The sequence below is a fragment of the Vanessa tameamea genome, chromosome 4 (assembly GCF_037043105.1).
Source record: "Vanessa tameamea isolate UH-Manoa-2023 chromosome 4, ilVanTame1 primary haplotype, whole genome shotgun sequence".
Taxonomy (NCBI): Eukaryota; Metazoa; Arthropoda; class Insecta; order Lepidoptera; family Nymphalidae; genus Vanessa; species Vanessa tameamea.
The window spans coordinates 14,210,324-14,231,573 of record NC_087312.1 but is presented as its reverse complement, the minus strand read 5'-3'; the positions used below and the strand labels follow the sequence as shown (position 1 = coordinate 14,231,573).

The 21,250-nt window shown below is 35.6% G+C and overlaps 1 protein-coding gene across 1 annotated transcript in view; it reads right to left on the bottom strand.

The window, feature by feature from the left end:
* Positions 1-21,250, bottom strand: part of Side-ii (sidestep II) — a 394,183-nt gene that overhangs the window by 54,299 nt on the left and 318,634 nt on the right. Inside the window, exons 8-9 of the mRNA XM_026633535.2 lie at positions 15,511-15,655; positions 15,142-15,272 (exon numbers count right to left, since the gene is read on the bottom strand). Of these exons, the coding sequence (XP_026489320.1) occupies positions 15,142-15,272; positions 15,511-15,655 (276 nt within the window). The remainder of the gene's footprint in view (positions 1-15,141; positions 15,273-15,510; positions 15,656-21,250) is intronic.

Sequence of the window (21,250 nt, the reverse complement as noted above, 5' to 3'; positions counted from 1 at the left end):
GAATGTGTAATTGCATTGTCTCATAAAGAAAATGTAATCATACATTACTTAAGAGGATTCCAACGTCATCTCCTCGTTGACAGACTCACTCACTATTATTATGTCCTTGATTCCCGAAATCTCGACGCAAATGGTGATGTGGCCTAATTGTGATCGAGACAAAGGATGGGTATGTCTTATATAATAAATTACTTTATGTAAAGACACCTGGATACCATTTTTTTAATTATGTTTATGTAAATTATTAAAGTAATAGCCTGTAGTTGTCCCACTGCTGGGCTTCGGTTAGGTTAGTCTCCTCTTCTTTTGAGCAAAACTTTTGGAGCTAATTCCAGCAAGCCGGACACAGAACACGTATAGAAGCTTAAAACAGGCCAATTAGTTATTCTAATTTTATAAACTCAATTCGGTGAATAAATTTTTCAAATACTTTAAAAGCAAATTAAATTTAAGCAAATTATTACATTTTTAAGTTATCAAAAGTTTTAGCGACGGCAGAGCGCAAAACATAACTTTATTCACGTGTGTGAAATCTAACTCGATTCTCAAACGGGAGGAAGGAAATATGTTCAAAAGTGTAATTAGAGGCACGTCAATGCGGGCGGACTAACGTACGGAACATAGGTTTCCAAACTTTAATCACCGAAACTCCGGAGATGAGAATCCGAGTGTCACTAGCTGGATTAAACAAGATGAAAAATAGAAGTGCCGCTGCTGCCAACTTCGCACCTGGGATGCTCTTCGTGACGTTTGTTCTCGAAACAGAGGTCGCAACATTTTAAACTCCGTTGCTTACTTTGAACGTGGAAACGATTGAAGTAACTTTTGCCGAGCTGCGTTTAATGGAACGCATTTTGAGAGCAGTTTTATTGTTGTTTTAAAATTTGACCGACTACACTTTGTGTTAAAAGGTAATACTACTATATAAAGTAAGGATACTCATCGGTAAACTTGTAAGGGGAGTGTAAATGTTGCGAAATGGTTAAATCTTTTATTAAAATTAATTTATATTGAATACTAGTAGCGATTACCTATACTTAGACTTACTTACAGTAATTTAACCTTCTTCAATCGGTACCTCTTGATGGGCGCATTCAGCCAAACAAACTTCTATCTTTACGATATGTAATAAGGCGTCTTTTATTAAATAAGAAAATAAAATAAAATGCAAAATCGAACTATATTAATCATTTCTCATAATATCATCAATGCGCCTCCAGACCTGGGAACTAAGTACTGGTACACTCATTTCTCAAATCGGATCACAACAATAATAAGTTTTTCTGTTTGACGGCAGAATTCATACATGATGAGCGGGTGGGCTTTATTTAGACGAGACAAGGCCCCTCTAAATAAAGCTCCTAGCCTGTTGTATTAAATAATATCTAGACACGTGGTAGCGTGTCAGCCAAGTTCAAGTAACAGAACTGGCGAGCAGCACCGTGTGTAATATTACACGAACCATTTGGAGCCACTTTTGACCTCCTCATAACTCAAAAACTATTTAACATAAACGTGTCAAAATTGGCTCATATATTAAGACTTGGGAGATACATATGTATTCCAAATTACATAAACGCATCTCAACCGGTTATTTAGATATTAACGTCTAAAAATCGTCATTTTTATCACTGACTGACCTATAGATCAAAACTATAACCTACTTCCAAGTGACTTAGAAATTTCAAATTTGGCATACAGGTAGATAATTAGGCCAAAATAAAGGAAAAAATCTGAAACTGGTAAATTTTTATCATTTTATTATAATTTTTCATTTTATTGGGTCTATTAGGAACACTTATATACTTAGTTCCTGTAATAACTGTAAAAAAAATTATGTAAGAACCAGCAATCAAAACTTATGACAGCCGGTCTTAATGTGGATTTTAAGGTCTTCACGTGAATATATAACGAGTTGAATACCACCCTTAATTTTTTTTAATCCAAATATTTCCGTTTTAGTACTTATGAGTATAGTCGACTTTCGTATTTATTATGTTATTAAATAGGTACAAAATCATTATACTTTAAAAAATAATAATAATAGGCATTTCGGTACACGGCGCGCTACACGACGCTGGAGCAGCGGGATAGGAGCGTTGCGATAAAACCTTGACGCGGAAGCCAAGACAGACCTTAGGCAACAATATATTATCCTAAGTTATAAGGAGACATTATATTTTATGTAGTTATAAATAAATTTCAGGAAGGACCATTGAACTTGGCACCCATTTAGATCTCACTTCTTTTGTCGTTGAAGTCAACAACCAAGGTATATATCATAATATTGGACTTGGCTCTCGTTTTTACATTTATGTTTTTGATGGGATAATATTTACTCAAATATATGAACTAATAACACGTTGCAAGTTTCAAACTTGCTAACAATTTCCGCTTACAAAGTCGTGGAAAAAGAGTGATAAATTCTACTCAGTTTTTTTTAATAAAGGTCCTATTTAAGTCTCCAAATAAATGACAAAGGGCGCCTTTATGAATAAAATGTTAAGCACTTTAAGCGCTACGTTGTATTTGTGTAATATTATTTATTTACGTGTTTATGTTGTTCGCACCATCGTCATTATATTTCGCCGTCAAATTAATTGAATGAGTGCAGTGCACTCGCACGTAACAGTATTTATTATGTGATAGTAAAATAGTCACTACACACACACACATACACATACATTCGTTATTATAACATTAATTTAACACATTTAATAACCAAGCAAAGAAGCAATACAAGACCAGTAGTACATAACTTAAGCTTTATGTTTTTGTCACACTAAATGAGAAACGTGCCCGTTCTATTTATTAAATTAATTAGCGCCGCAGAGCACATTGATCGACGTATAATTTATTTCCAATCACGACTACTGCAGTGCTCAATGAAAGGCGGGGGAAGTTGGCGGAGGCATAATTCCAGTAGATCGGAATGGATAGGGTTTAAGGACATTAGAGGCGTCGCGGCGCCGATCGAGGAAGTTTCTCCGCAAATCCGCCGTCGCAAATCCGGCTCAAGCCTTTGTCCCGCGCTTGCGAATTTTGTCATTTCGGCGATGGAATGAGCCAACTTGGAGCCGCCCGTGCATTAAGTCTCGCGGCCGATTCCTATTGAATCGCTAAGTTAATTCAATAATTAGTTCGCCCCACTTGCGCTGTTTTACTTTTAAGCTGTATTTGGAGGCTATGAAATATGACGGCACATTACGGGCGGCAGAGCCAGCTGTCCGTTAAGCGGCGGGCGTGAGTCATCGGCTCGCGACGCCCGTGAGTAATTGTGTGGATTACAATATATATTTTCATCCCAATTGATGACGCTCGAAGCGCATAATTTATTTGACGTCTTATTATTTCGACGTCTCACTCGTGGATAGTTAATATTCGAAGCGATGTTTTCGCTGTGTTTGCTTCGAGCCTAATTGATGGATGTAATTTGCGTTCGAGATTGCGAGCTCCGACCGCTACAAAGGAAATCTTGCAATTATGATTTCGATCAAAAAGAGGCGCTGAAACGTTGAATACGAAATATATTTAAAGAAATGTAAAATAATATTAAAGTATGATTAGTCCCTTAAATCTTTTCTTTTCGACGACGAAGTTCATCGCGCTCGTTTTCTTGTATTTTCGGCGACATAAAAATAAAAATAAAAAATCTAGCAAATTCGTCAAGGAATTTTCAAGTGGGACGTGAGCGCACCTGGCCTCAGAAGGCCGCTGAAGTCGGGCAGGAGGCGCGAGGAATGTTAATAAAGAGTCCGGAGGCGCGGCACGATCGCGCACTTCCTTCGTTGAATTTAATAATTTTTCTTGATTGACGAGAATCCTCGGAGACTACGCTACAGGCTTTGCATAATCTGATAGTGTTCATCAGTCCATCTTATACAAGAAACAATACGCAAAATACACTTTTAATTTCATACATTTCTATAAAGTAATTAAATTCTCTTTATTATTTATGAGACTGCGCTTCATCGCGTTTAATACCTTTTTTTATGTATGTTATGGTACATTCGAAAATATATTTTATTACAATTTGTGATTAGAATAAGAATTACTCAATTTTTTTTTGCCTTGAAATGTTTTAAGCTATAAAGACAATATCATTATATTAAATGATTTATTCTAGAATATTCGACTCTCTTGTGAACTTGAATTTTATTCAAATATAAAATTTTAAATTATATTTAATAATTGCAAATGAATTCAAGAGCCTCTTCTGACTCGTACTGACAAAATTTCATAATTCGCTCAAAATCAACTCCAGATAGAGTACGTTGTTAAGATCCCAATTGGAAGAAATAAGGAAACAAACAAGACCGAAACCGTTTCAAAATATAACAATCATTCATTTGTCGCAGATAAACAGCCCTCGTCATTAGCACCGCGACCGAATAACAAACGTAGATAAATACGAGTATGACGTCACAGTACGTTTGTTTGACATGTAATGAAACGAGAATTATTCGTTATTCGGGCTTTTATTACGTTCGCAACATTTCCCTTTCTATACCTGTATTTATGTACACACGAGCACACGTGCTTAATGCATCATAATTCCCACACACTGAAATGGCCTCTAAATAATTTTAGTAGAGTCTCTTTTGCGTTGGTCTCTTCGTATTATCACAAACGCTACGTCATCTGCTTATTGTACATTATTATCCTCGTGTCCGCAGTAATGGGATGGGACAATTGTTCCAATATTTCATAATAAAGGTTTTGAGTTTGTCGAGAATTTCAATATGCGAATATTTTACATAATTTAATAAAACAATTTATTTCAAATTATAATATCATTGCTGTTATGAATCCAGTATAACTTCACGTTGCCATCGGCTCACATCAGCATTGTGTACAACGGTACGTGTTATTTAAGATTTAATCTCACTCGATGGAAATAGAAAGTAAGTAATTTTTGCTGATTATTTATAAGAGATTTAATAGTAAATTATTTACAAATATAAGTTCATTACAACTTCTAAACTTATCCTACATATTTTTTCCCAAAATATTGAAATAGATTTTTAAACGAACTTTTTGCTAAGAGAACCACTTTTTAGAGGCTGTGTGCCCATCTGGGTTGGGGACAAGGGTGTCGACAAGTCGTCAGGTTACAAGCATTTATTTAAAAAAAACTGATTTCTAGGAATAAACTAAATTAAAGCTAACACCGTTTCGGAATATAGATTACGTTGAGAATAACCGGTAAGAAATTCAGTAGATGAGTTTTCTCATGAAAATCAACGAATTTTGCTTTTTAATCATCTACGAATGTATAGTCTAGTCTACTAGGGAACAAACCTTACTTATCTTTTTTTTTTTTTAATTTTTATTTTATTAAGGTTGTCTCGAAGAGGTCGCTCTATTCAGTGATAAGGTCGGCTTATTGTACAAGCGTGTTTATTGTATTACAAGTACGTCTGTATTTCTTTTCTATTCACTGTAGACGAAAGAGTACATAACTATTTTTAATTCTGCAAAATTTTCTATCCAATGTAAAAATAATATTAAAGCACAGACAACCAACAATGTACTATGTGCAGTATACACACAAATATAAATGTTCATTCCATTACGGTGTGTATTCGTTACGTATATAATACTAATATGCTTTACAAGAGTGATGACGTAAGAGTTTGTCTAATTGTTTGATCAAAGGATCTATCAGTCTGATATAAAAAAATATTTTTATATTATATATTAGTTGAAAAAGGTTATTATAATAAACCCACGGGGGCGGAGCAGTACCGTTTGGCGTGGGTAGAACCGCGTGAAGCAACTACCTTCGCCTTTCCTGAAGGTTTTTATAAATATTGTAAATATTTTGTATTTATATCGAATGTATTTCATTCTTGGCGCTGAATAATGAATCAGGAAACCTGCTCGTATCGGATGGAAACAGACAAAGCAGTTATTTTTATGGAAGTATTTCAATAATATTAGTTAACAATGTGTAACAGTGACAGAAGTCGGACTTCTTCGTCGCTAACTGACCGAATCGAGTTCATCGATTGGACATCGGATAATCTTGAAGCTATCGGCGCCGCGCTCTGAGCCTTAGAGAGCAGTTCAATATTCTCATTGAAATTTCCGACCTAACTTAGTTGGAACTTAGTTCATATTGTTTTCAATTACTGCGTTTTCGAAGCAGAGGCGCTCTAAGCACTGCCCCCGACCCTATTACGAATAACAGCTGACTGGGCCACTGGTTAGTACTTGTCCACGTCTCTGGATTCATAGATTTAATTCTGGCGTTCGTTATAATAGAAATAATACCATCTAATATAGTATTATACTATATGGTAAGTAGTCGAAATAATCATTATGTAATATTCGTTTGATTTTTGGAGTTTGATATAACAAAAGGCTATATGAAACCTTGAACCTGCCAATGGACCACGTGTAAATGGGTTATTGCTTAAAAGTGGATTTAGTCTAAACTTTGCTATATTAATATACCATAGTATGCATCGTGCTTGTTAGGGAGAAAATAGTCACTTCCGGTGTTTTTATTTCTATGACGAGGACTATCTCGTTACGTACTCACTTAGGTGAATTATCCATCTCACTTATATGTTTATTGTAACCACATAAATGTCTAAATCTAGTTTTAACTAGAAAGTTGTTATTAAAACTTACCCATTCTAAACAAAACAAAGAGTAGTAATAAACATATTCTCATACAAGATAAACAAACATACACTGAATTGTAATTAATAAAACACGTTAGTTAACGAGCAAGTAAAACGTAAACTCATAATATATGAACACACTATGGAAATCAGGTAACGTCCCTCGATGCGGTAATCTTACTTTTAGCGATCAAGGCATATCTAATACTAGCTTGAATCACTACAAGGATTATGTTTGACGTGAAGAGCAATAAAGCAAATAGCACTGGTTCCGTGGTCGGGGAAATAATTCATTATATTGTAATCCTCTTTTTGCGAAGTACACGATCTCGGGCGACCGAAGGAACAAAAAGGCTAATAACGAAGCTTTACGGAGTAATGTTGATGGTATGCTTGTACAAAGATTGTGGGGAAAAATGCTCTAACCGCTTGATGGTTTGAGATACATTTCGCAGTTAAATAAATCTTTTTAATGTGACGACTGCTTATCACGTGTATTTCCATGATTTGTACAAAAACAAAGCGAAAGAAAATTGTAAAGTGTATTCTTATATATGAGGCGTAACTTATTGTATAAATATTACATCCATTAATATTCGTACTCTGAGGTCCTGCTAAATATAACTTCCTGCAAAGTGTCATTTTTTTTTGTACTTCAAAGTATATTCGCATATGGCGCTATCACGAATCGTGCCACAGGGCTCAAGATGAGAACAAACGTCGTCGTAAAATAATATTATATTATTTTGTATCACATGAACTGTACAATAAGCTGTAGCACTTCTTATGAAATAAAATGAAAATAGTCACCTACGTGTTATTTCGAAAAAATAGTCTCGATGAAAATCATACGTACGTACGTACGTACGGACTCCACGCTATATTATATATTCGTATATAGACTAATAAAACCCTTGTCATGAACACCAGCCTACTTACAAACCAGCCTACTTACAAATTATATCAAAATCAATATACTCTCATAATGTCTCGTATAGCTCGGTGTAGTTGTATGTTATTAACGCAATGACGGAGCAGGAATGTACATTTCGGATATCAAAGTATAATGCGTGTCATCCACTACCTCCCCTCCATGATTGTGTTACATCAATCCTATTTATTTTGCTTTTAGCTTATGACTTCGATTTCGTAATAAGTCATAATATTTAACGTATGTTAGTTTATAATTTAGTTATGTTGTAAGACTGTAACAGCGAAGACGAAGACCTTCTGCAGGGGACTTTACAAATTTGGGCGTAAGCTTATTTCGTAAATTATTTATATATACTTGATCAATTTGGTACGAATTAAAAAAAATACAAGCCAACTAAACTACCTGACTAACTCTATTCATATATCTGTCTCATAGTCTGAAGAAACAGCAATCCCATTAAAGCGGAGAGATCAGGCGCAGGACCTCACGTTATGACGTAGCAATAACTGACGCAGAGAAGTATCGCACTGCCAAAATTCTATCTTGCCACTGTTACTAAAAATTTCTTAGCAGAAGAACCCACTAATATCCAAACGCAATATCTGAACTTCGGATTGATCTCGTTTATGTTTATGATTAATCTTCCAGTAATTATATACAATACAAAAGTACTCTGAAATTTAAATGAACTTCGATTTTAAAACAAAGGGCAGATGGAGGGCGTAGTAGAAAGTGAAGCAACAAAAGCGAATACAATTTCCCGGTTGTATGAAAAACGATGCGTCCCTTTGTGGATAAGTCACCTTTGTTATTAATTATTTATTTTATAATCTGAGCAAATAATGATCTTAAAAAGGACGCGGACGGTGTGTTTTGGTTTTTTAACACAGTGTCTGCTGTTCGTTTTGATAAAAATCTTTAAAATTTAAAGTAAGCATTTATTAGCGTCACATAATTAAGGAGGATTGATTTCATATTTAAAAGTATCATATCAAATCTATGCCCTCGGGAATTTCGCCTTTACAAATTCGTTTGTAATTACAAGTCCAGTTTACATTTAATTTATTCCTATGAGATCGGTCATGCAGAAAACAGTTACCAGAAAAGGGCAGTAAACGTGGCCGTGAAGTGCACGGTGTTTAAACTAATTGTTTTTGTGGGGCATTACGGGTGGGCGTCGGCCGGCTGCAATGGCAACTTCGCTAACACCACCCAGTACGGACGCGGCTTACCGAACTAAATTAGCGCACAAATGTTCTATTTAAACTAGTAAATGGGTTGAACTTAGATAAAAGCGGACTGTATCGACTCAGCTGTTATAGGCGTTTATATTATACAAACTAAATCGTTTGAATAAAGTTTGTCTTACAACCTGTATAAAAAGATTATCTCTTGTTTCAACTAACTAAGGCAATGATTAGAGAACACTCTGCGAGTCGGTTCTAACTTCTGAGAGCCACTCATGGGCGACAGTCACTTTATTGTGACTTTAATAATGATTGTATACAAATGTTTTACTTCCACTCATGCTAATGTCGGGCACACACACACAGTAAGTTGGGTTGACGCAATTCCCCGCCCTGACCTAAATATCTGCCATGACACAAGGCGAAATACATTCTTAGCCCTGAAGCCGATATTTGTATATATACATAAAATGTAGGTGGGTTATGTTTTTCGTATTAAAATATATACGTAAATATATAACTTTGTACTTCAAAAACAAATTATTGACTGATTATATGAAGAATATTACAGATTGTTTGCATTTAAAACAAAATGCGTTAAAACATAGTTTATTAAAATGAATATTAAATTATATTATATCGAACGCTAGAGAAAGCCGTACAATGTTTCTACCAAAAGTCATGAGTTCAAAATATATATATTTTTTAAGAATATTATATTCCAAGAAAGACGTTTTTAATCAGGGTTTTCCTTATAGAAGTTTTTAATAATACCAGTTTATGTGACCTCAAGAACACGCACATCTAGTGCATGCTCTTGTTTAGATGTCAAAAGCTTTGAGACTATTTAACATACAGTGAAAAAAAAGGGAACCATTGAGCTTGTAAAAAATGATCTAAGAGTTTGTTGGGAATCTTTAGTGAATACTGACAAGCTTGTGGCCCAACATGCCACTGGCACACATACGATATACTGACAAAACAAATAAAAAACCGTGTTAAGGATTATATGTATGTAAAAATAAAACATACAATCCACATTCAAGGAGAAAACCCATTTTTACGAATGTTATCTTTTGCAATGTTTATAAAAGCGCTCCGGCTCTTGAATATTACAATTCAGCGTCACGGGCGGCCATCTTTATTCACTACGTCGTCGCGCTACGACGTAAGACGTTTGTGTCGCAGCGTTTATGTCAGGACGTAACTGAAAGTGGCCTCGTCACATTCACCGTGTGATCATTTTGTTTCTCTACTGCGACAAAATTTCTCTCTCGAGTTCTAGTGTATTATGTTTGTCTGTCGTTTATAAAGTCACATTTTATTTTGTACCAAACGTGTAAAGTTTGTATATAACCGACAAGAGAAATGCTGTAGGGTAATTTAACGCCGTGCATTACTTAATAGCTTGTTTATCTCTAGCGTGTATATATTTTATATTGAAGTGCATAAGTATGGTCGGTTATAATATTATTGACAGAGTTAAGCTTTAAAGTTCCTTATGTCGGACTGTTACTAAGCATTCTTTGACACGTAAAGCTAATAATATATTTCCCGGACTCGAATTTCGAACCCGAGACCTCGGCGACTGCAACTTTATAAGCTAGATACTACACCGGCGAGTCAGATACCTTATGTACCATATACCTACGTACCCATTCACTTCCACAGTCGGAACATAAGTGACAGTTTATAATAAAATTTGGTCCCGTATAGTAATTCAGCGTCCTTCTCAGGCAGGTGAGAAATTATAACATGTTAGATAATGTCAGAATTAATAATGAAACATTTGGGACCTTGGGGAGGAAAAGGCTTTTAAGTGACCCTCTTACGAGATGACCGACCGTTCCGAATGACGGTAATTACGACATTATTGCTGAGGAATTTTCTGAAAAGCGGAAAATATATTTCTCATATTTTATTCCTTCTATGACGTCATTCTGTCTGCGAAAAATATTGTAATTTTATAAATATCTCATAATTAATCTTTGTTGTAAATCTTTATTCAATATAGAAGCATCATCTTTGCTCATTGGTTGTTAGATATTGAAATGAAAAAGTAAAGGAGTATGTTCGCTGAGTAGCATTTAAAAGTCTTCGTCCTCTTAAAGTGAAGGTCATTCAACTGAACTGCTTTAATGCAGATGAAAACTTTGAGATGTATATCTGGATTTTGACCTGCGATTTCATAATGATTTTCAAAAAAATACACAACTGTATAATTGTTCGGAATGCTTCTCGAAATTCCAAGTATCGATAAAAAGATAGATAGATAGATAAATGTCGTCGATGAAATCGCTAAGCCGATTACAGCACTTAGATTTTTTCGTTTCGTATTGGGCGACGATAAAAACATAATCTGAACAAATCCGCGGACGATGTGTGCGTTTTATAATTCGCTAAAATCCAGCGATATCGTTCCGTAAACGAGCGCAGTAAATTTGTTGCTTTAATTCGGGCGTATCGCGCAGACCGGGGCAGTTTTTCAAAAACAATCACATATAAAACAATGAGGCGTGTCGACGCGACAAATGGGGCAGTTTAAAGCTCGCACCACAAAAAGCGTAAAATGATTGCGGTCGAGTCGCGACGCCGACAATCGCGTCACCGATGCGAAGAGAACAACACACAGCGCGTGTGTAATAATGTTTTATTAGTGGCTGAACGTGTCGCGACTGGACGAGCGAATTATTATTTCAAAAGAGATGACGACGGATTACATTGGCTAAATAATGATTCCACATTATAATATACAAATTTATAATCATTAAATATATGAGTACGCTTTACGACGTATGATTTTTCTAGAAGTTGTACCGTTACAATTAATAAAAGTTGTTGAAAAATTCCGATATGATTCTTTCGCCGGTTCACCACAAGTCTGAAATATTTCTTTGCGGACCGGTAGTAAATAAGTGTAATGATTTTATATTGAATAAAAATTATGGTCTTAACTACTGAATGTTTATTTTTTTAGTTTTACGATATTTTGTCCAAATATTACTTTTTAAAAGTACATTACTTTGCTTAAGAACTGTGTTATTTGTTAGAGATTTATGTTGGACTTATCGTCTTAGTCGCAACGAATTAAAAAATAAATAAAAAATGAAGCGATTTAAAAAAAAGTCAATCAAAAATATGTTTTTTATAAAAGCCCGACACGGACCTTTGTCGCACATGAAAGTAAAAGTAAATAAAAGAGCGTTATTCAAAATATTGCGCCGTGAAAGCCGGTGGGGGCGGACAGCGGCACGATCCTATCGGAGCAAATAAAACGGTCGGAGGTGTAGTTCATGGGGGTATGTGTGTCAGTACTTTTTGTTTTGAACATCGAATTCTAGTTCGGATTGTCATGAATAAATAAAAAATAAAAAGTATTATAAATTATGCACAAATACAAATCATGTGCAAAGATTTTTGAAAATTGTGCCTCCATTATATCGATCTAAATTTATAAAATAGTACTTTGGCTTGTCAAGTAACTGTTATGTAAAGCCAAATTAGTACTTTAGACTATTTAGTCTTATGTGGCCTCTCTGCTTTTGTACTTTAAATACAATTTGGTATAAAATCATTTAAAGGATAAAGTATAAAATATCTTACTAAAATAAATTGACAAGCAGTTACTCATTCGGTTAACAATATGAATATATTGGAAGTGAGATAATGATTAAGTACTATTATTTACCAGAGGGTCTTGTTCAGCCTGTTAGTCGCCAACGACTTCTTCTCACAACTTAACCTCCTAGAAACACTGAGAATTGCTGTTTTATTTTGAAAAGTAATATGTCTTCTTCGGTGTATAATTATAACGTATTGATTGTGTAAGAAGCAAATCGTGGATGACACAGAAAAGTGAATTGAAAAATTCAAGAAATGGTTCTGTGCTAGAAATTTCATTAAATAACTCGATTAGTTTTGGAAACAAATTAACTTTAACTTGAAATACCTAATGACTACGAGTTACAGGTAGTAAATTCGATCAGCTCGGGCACTTAGTAGTCGACGTAAATAAAACGTTACGCACGCGGGCGTCGCAAATGCATTTACAAATACAAACCGTTGCTCGGCCTGCGTTGATCCGAGCCCACTGTTTATATATTCATTTTGTTTTATATTTCCGCTTGCGTTTATGACAGTACTTGACGTATAAACTGTGTTTGTATTTCTTTATTTATAAACAAGAACATGAAATTCACGTTCGTCACGTCAATAGTCTGAATTAAAAGCGGGCGAACCTATGCAATGACCTTCTCTATTCTATATTGGATTAGTTTTTATCATGAAAGTAAAGTCTTATATTATAAATATTACATTTATTTATCTATGAAATCAAAATTTAAATCCATACGTACATTATTCTAGAACGCAAGCACTTTTGAAAAGATATATTTTGAGTAAAAATATTTAATTTGCGGTTCCAACGATTTCTTACAAGAAACCTCTTCAAATGATGAACCTAATTAACTTAAAAGCACATTAACCGTAAGATTAGTAAATAAATTAAGTAATTTTATGAAAACAATGCAATGTTTGCGCAAATCTATTTAAAGAGGCCGAGGCTCGTTCCGTAATCCGAGATCATCGAGCCGTTCTTAATTACCGCTTGATATGAATGAGTCTCCAGGCTCAGGGGCGGTCGCTGCGAGCTGACGGCTGCCACCATTGTTCCTCCGACACTTCACAGACTACAATACTCAGTTCATCAATAATTATGTGAATAATAGAAACAAATACAGGTAGCCATTATGGAATTATTCGAATGAATAAGTAATACCTTCGCCTCGATAATAATTGACGTCATTACGTTATTTAATGAAACCAAGCTTGAGGCACAAATGTAAGCTTAAAAATGACTTTAAACCTGAACAAATATTGTTTACAATAATGATGATAATGGCCTCGTAGCAAAAATGTTAATAAATAGTACTATCACTCACTACAAGATATATCAATACACGATTGAAAAGTATGTAGTTAGTATTTGTTGATATAAATGCAGATATATAATAAAAATAAATCACACTGAGCTTCTTTTAATTCCTATCGGTCCCAACTACATGAACTCATTAAACATGTAGTTTAATCTTGAAGGTGACGTTTATTCATTGAAACGTGTTTGTATGAACCGGTTGTGTTTAGGAGTATCCGCACTTCACGAATTTCGTAGTTTGTTCTCATTATCGTACTTACTGACAAATTTGTGCTTTCGAAGTGGGACAACAAAACGTCAAAACAATACCGTGGAAAAAATAAAAAGGATTGGAGGCGCGCGCGGTGGTGCGTGTCACGATCCATGTAACAACGACCGACTGATTGCCCCTGAAAGGGTGAAACGAAACAAAAATAAAACACGGCACTCTACATTGCTGATTAAAACGCGAGCGATACAAAGCGATTATCGGACCGTGTACTGCCGTCTATTACTTTATTCCCCGTTCCTCTGTCCCCATTGTTGGCCTTCTATCCGCATCGATGTCGGATTACTTACTTTGACGTTGTAAATCTTTTGTCGACATTGCAATCCACGAAGTAAAAGACATTTTGTCAATGGCTCGCACAATACCTAGACTCGGTACCGAATTACAAATTTTCAAGAGTACAATTCCTTTTGTGCTCGTAATTACTTAGAGTTAGCTTCGATGCCTAGTATTTTGAAAGCCTTCAATACCAATTACTGAGACTGATCTCTCGAGTACGGAGCTGATGTAGATTAAAATAAAAGAAAATGTAAATATTCTTATTGTGTTGTTTACAGTGATCTTCGTCTATACCTAATGCTATAAATCTGAAAAGAAATTATTGCGTTCCATAGCGAATTTACGAGAAAAGTATATAGACGCTAAAACTTAAAGCTGGTAGAGCCGTAAGAAGGAATTTGTAATGATAAAAACAAAACATTTTACGGTTAAGTTGCAATGGAATGAGCTGCGAAGCATCGAAATGTGACCTAGTGGTTAGAACGCGTGCATCTTAACCGGGTTCGAACCTAGGCTAGCACCACTGAATTTCTAATTCATCTCGTGAAGCAAGCTGTATGTGTCCGATTGTAATTAGATTCCACAGGTGTATTCATCAACTCGCATTGCAGCAGTGTGGCAGATTTAACTCCATACCTTCGCCTCTAAGGAAGCCTTACCCCAATAGTGGGACATTTACAGATATTTATTTGCTCAGTATTGGGATGTAACTATAAGCTTAAGAGTTATTAAAAACCTTACAATACACAAAAACGCATCGAAACGGTTTGTCATTCCTCATTATATAGCTGGGAAGCCTCCGGCACGATAAACAAAGTTAGTGGTCCTTAAATATGGCCACCGCTTTCATAATACAGATTTAGAGACGATATAAAACTCGAGTATTGTGTAATGTAGTCTGCACTTACATCATGGAGCCACGAGAGTTTTCTCGCAGGAGGATTTGCTCGGACGTGGCACTCGAAATAAACGTCATCGCCCTCTTTGATGTCCCCGGCTGCCAGTGAACTGCCAAGCCTCAATTTCACTACTGGTGGATCTGAAATATAACGCAAATGTTAAATTCCCTTTATGTTCCATGTGTAGGTTCTTATAAATATCTAGTTAACATTAGTTGCTTAAGTTAACATTATGTATATCCAACAAAGCTTTAAATTATTGTATACATTTCAGTAAGTCCGCAGATAATTATTATATTATCTTGTAAATGGTTTGGAGAATATATATTATACATTATGTAATATATAGATTATGATGTTATGTATAAATCAACTTACAAACAACGTTAATGGTCCACGATGTTTCAAGGTATAGCGAGGTTACGTTTGGATTTTCTGCGCGACAAGTGATCGGCTTTCCGTCGTCGTCTAATGTTGGTACGAAGCTCATGACGCTCACGGTCAGGTTGTCGCGGAGCTCCTCCTGAAACAATAATAATTTGTAAAATAATGTTTGTACACGTTTTTAAAACACCAGATACCACAAAATCTTCAAACAAGTTACTGTAAATTTCGAGCGATTTAGCATTTTTTTATGACAAAAACTTTAAAAACCGAACGATAAACAAACAAATTACTATTACATAAAATTGAATAATGCACTCAAATTCCTACTTCACATACGTATGTGTGCGTAAGCAAGGCCTGTCTGTGTGTTGGTCTGATGCGCACGCATGCTACATACTCGTTTTACATTTTATATTAATTTCTCTCTCTGAGCACCAATTACTTCAATGAGTACACACAACTAAATAATTTCAAAGTTTGTGTTTTAAAAGTTCTGAGTAAAAAAACGACTATATTTTATCCTGTAAAGATGCGATGGTCGGTTTTAATAGCTACTTAGAAAAAACCTACAAGTTTGAAAAATTACTTGAAAACTTCTTCAACGTCGTCCTCGGCTTGTTTTAAATTATATTAAAAAATCCTTTTAATGTAGGCTTCGGCGGTAGGTACGTTATTATTTATTGAAAAAATTAAGGTTTTGGAATGATCTTCCTTCTGAGTCCCCGGTGCGCTGCAATACGGGTGTTTTCAAACATGGAGAGTACAGGTTCCTTCAATGCAGGCAACACATCAACTACTCGCCCTATTTTACAGATCTCCCTGGGCGACGGAGATCGCTTACCATCAGATGGACCTTATCTTACTGAAACTAATCTGAGTGAAAGGCTCTGTACAAGGTCGTGTGAGTAAACAATAGATAGGCCTTATCAGATTTATCCTATAATACCATAACATATTAATAAATTAATATTGATATTGGTATGTAATTATATTCTACGGACAAGGTCATGTTTACACATATATCAAATCAAATTCCTTTATTCAATATAAAAGTACTACACCTACTTATTGAATGTTAATTTCAAAGCTACCACCGCTTCTAAACTAAACTATCATATGGCAACTAGACGCGATAAATAAAATACAAGTTAAGTTCAATGAAGCGGCCAGTGTTATGAAACAAAAGTAATTTTATGAATGTAACGTCGGTTTCCCTATTCGATGACGTCCAGTCTCGGGCAAACATAACCTCATGCTTAATCTCATTAGATTATTTACAATGAGTTATATGAGTTCACCGATTTATTCGCCCATGCTGTACTCATACATCGTATAACACGTATAACACGCCCGGAGTATGTTTTCACGCGCTTATTCAAATATCTCGTAATATTTCTAAAACTACTGCTATTTATTCCAAAGTAAAAAGGCAATATCTATGTGCATAAAATGTTTAAAATTAATATTCTATTCATTAATAACTCAGGATTGGCGGATAATATTTACGTTATGATTATTATAATTTAAAATATACGCGGCACAAGTGAAGAATAATGACTACACTTTTAAAAGGGGTATGAAATTGGCTCAACGAAATGAAAAAATATTTGTAAAGCTTCAAAACACCCCTCATTACGATATTCAGTTGAAGCTCATTGGGAAATAAATCTTACTGAACATTTTAAACGAGTTCCCGAGGAATAAAGCGCGGTTAAAAGTTAAATGTGAACATTTCTTCTTCGATGACAAATATACATATATATACGTTACGTTATCATATCAAATAATAAGGTGGGCGGGTCACTTGAGGGTAAGTGGTCAACATCGCTCATACTCATGGACGCTGTACAATTAATCAATACTTTCGTTGCCCATGCGCCTCCAACATAAGCTGCACTGGCTCACTCGCCCCTTAAAACGGAGCACAACAATAAGTATTGTTGTTTGACAGTAGATAATGTGAAGGATAGGAAAATAAAATATTTGTTTGGCCGCCTCGTTGGTGCAGCGAGGTTCTGGGTTCAAAACTAGTGTGAGGTTAAAATCCTGTGGGATTTTTGGAAGTATAGAGGGCACTTGTTTTGCGCACTCACTAGTGCGCTATTTTATTGTGTCGCCTGCTTGTCTCCCTCGACAACAGCCACCGGGGCCGAAATCGGCCAGCTTGGTCGTATGTCATCATCATTCACTTACCGAAACGCATGTACATTTCACTATTTCATTACAATATAAATAAAGGAAATTTATCATTTTACAATGCGTTATTTAATCGTTCGTTTGGACTTTCAAATAATAACCATGTTGAGATCTTAGATACTCAATAACCGTGGGAGGAATGTTACTAGCACACTTAGAAATTTTTCTATTGAAATTCGACCTCGTAAAAATTTCAAGGTCGGGCTCTCATCGCGCCCGTGAGAGTTTCCTTTTAAACATAAAATAGTAATAGGACGATGCTAATTGAATAATAACGCGCATTATTTGTAATGCGTTTATATGTTTTCATCGACAATTCTGACCTGATTTCCGCATATTAATTTAAAATTGAAACAGCGTAAATGATTAATGTCATGATATACTGGCAATAAAACAATATTTTCGATCGGGACATTGGCAATATCGCGACACATAAAGATGTCAGAATGCGCGCCGCGGTGCGCTCATGAATGGCTCAATCATAAAATATCATTGAGCCAAGTGACGTCCAACAAATTCCAAATCCGCAGCATTGGCGTTGTTTATTGCGCGAACAGCGACTGGATCGTGATTCATGCGATATTAAATCACTGGTCATTGGACGGTATCGCGTGACCGGCTCGTTGTCGCCGGTGATCGCTTCGTTAGTCGCGCCGATTATGAATCAACCGGGACTGGGATCGAAGTGTCGCGATGGACCCGCGCCGCGCGCCGCGCGCCGCGTGGCGCACGTCCCTGGGTTCCAGGTATAAATAAACCGCTATAATGTAAGTTGCGATCAACATTATCAAATATTTTTAAGCAAAATCCGAGATTCGAAATTTGCTTGCCCTTTTACTTAAATTAAAACTAAAAAATAGGCCTTAAAAGCTCCCCTTGAATGTAATCTTATGTTAATTCATTCTTCTCAATATAAATCATCATCATAATCAGCCTGTATTAGTCCATTGCTGGACGTAGGCCTCCCCCAAGGTGCGCCACTGAGCCTGATCTTCGGCCCTTCTCATCCACTTCCTACCGACCACCTTCCGTACATCATCGATCCACCGTGTCACAGGGCGTCCTACAATACGCTTGCCGATTCGCGGTCTCCACTCTAGAACCTTCTTGCCCCAACGGCTATCGGTTCTTCGACAGATGTGACCGGCCCACTACCTCTTCAGCTGGCTAATCCTCTGAGCACCATGTCGACCATCTTTGTTCTCTGTCGGATCACCACGTTTCGGATTTGATCCTTCAGAGAAACGCCAAGCATAGCTCTCTCCGTAGCCCGCTGATCGACTTGAATTAATTATTTATTATTTAAATAATTAATTTACACGATGTGAAAATATTAAATTAAACGAAAGATAAATTGTTAATATTATTAATTTAATAATTTTATTTCACTGATAGACAGTTTGTGATGTGTCTCTTCTTGGTTAATTAATTACTACACGTGTTGGCGCGGTCACTTCTGTCAGAATTTTATTTACCTCGTGCAAACGTCACCACAACGTTTTCCTTGACCGCCGAGCATAACACGAAAGTATAAACACGAATTAACTGTATTAAAACTCAGTTGTCTTTGGATTTGAATCCGCGATATTCAGTTGAGATCCATATTAAGCGAAACTAATTTGTATTAAAAAAAACTTGTAAATTTACATCAAAAGCTAACAAATTTCAAAAACGTTATTCTGACAAATAATAACGAAATGTCAGTAGTATATTCCTTATGTTATGTTATGTAGGGCGCGGATGTTTAGGCAAATGATAATTCACTCCGTACTTGTTAGTCAAGCTTAACTTTCTGAACTACTTACAAAGATTAGGTTACGAAGTTTGGGCACACACGTTAGGAATTAGTTAGCAGTCACAAGTATCGAATACAAGTGTTAATACAAGTCCGATACAATACCCGTTGCGATTCCTGTTCGAGTTGTGTTAACAAGCTCGCAAATTTAAACACGGAATCGGATTTCGGTAATGTTCTTCACCAAATAATTGAATTAGTTTACTTGTACTTGCCATGTGACACATTTTACAAGTTTCGAAATATGTCAATTTTATTTGGAATCGTTGTTAGTGATATATTGTTATGATATAACTAACCACTGAGTTAACGCTGTAACCTTTTTACTAAGTGCCGCCGTTCAATTAGCGGCCTGGATGCTATTCAGCCAATGCATTTTCCGTTCATATAATAGACTAATTTACTTTAGACTCCCCGCACTTGACTGCGACACATAAACAAACAAATTAACGAGTTCATTACGTATCATATTTTAAATGATGAGCTGTAATATATATGTATTATAAGAATTGAGCCAAACGATCAAACCGCCCTTTATTTTTGAGTGAACGCATCAAACGTGTGGAACGGCGGAACGTGACACTAGAGGCGGGGAGGTATTGGCTCAATACTGATCATAAAATTAATATTTGTATCTTATTAAAAATATACAAATGAAAATTATTATTTGATTTATTTTGAAAACAATTAATACTTAGTAATATTTAACTAAAATTACTCTTGGGTTTACCTAATATGTTTGACATAACAATAATTTACTCAGTAGAATTATGATATAAGCTATGTATGATGTTCTCGAACTTCTTTTAGTGTACTATATTTCAGATACAGATGCTACAATGAGAAGTAAGTCATATACGAGTTTGCAGAGAGGAGTGAAGCGTTCAGTCAACACTATCGAGGGGCGTGGAGGGTCACTTAACTTCTCAGTCGGCCATTCCTTCCGCGTTACAAACTAATCTTTTTCTGCGTCCATTAATCTGTGCTGAATTTAATAGCGTTGTACCTAGTTATCGATTCATACTTAATATTTGCCGAACATAATATAACACTAGAAGATGTAATTCATTTGCTAAAATTATTTTAACAAGTGTCATCTATTGATCTGACTTACGTTGGCTGGATATCGAGTTAAGTCTAGGGTAAATTCTCCGCGTCTGGAGAGGTACATATATAAACTGATAATGTGATCGATGCGTGAATAAGATAAAATCATGATTACTCTTTTGCATGACCCATTAAATTAGGCTCGGTATAGTGTGTGAATTGTATGATAAAAGGATTAACTGTCTTCAATGGTCGGCCGCTAAAAGCCTAATTCAAACCTTCCTTGGGATTATCGTTGGTATCAGTATGGTGTGGAATCAACTCTAATTGCACACCATAGTGGTACACTTATATTCTCCATTGAACGATGCGCTTTACAAAAAATCCATTGATCGACGCTAATGATAATCACGGGTCCTTCGGTCTCTTCTACTCAGCCAGAACCTTTGACGTTCGCACCGTTCGTGGAATCTGTTGAAATTGACATTATGATAGCGTGTCCACTCTAATAATATATTTCAAAGCTTATAGTAGTAAATTAAAATGTTTTAAAGTACGTCAGTATGTCACCGAAAAGAAAGTACTGTAAATCAATCAACTGTTTTCAACATCAAATATTTACAAACGTTTAAATATCATTAAAGTGAAAATACTTATATGGTTGCTATATAGTTGACATCAATTTATAAATAG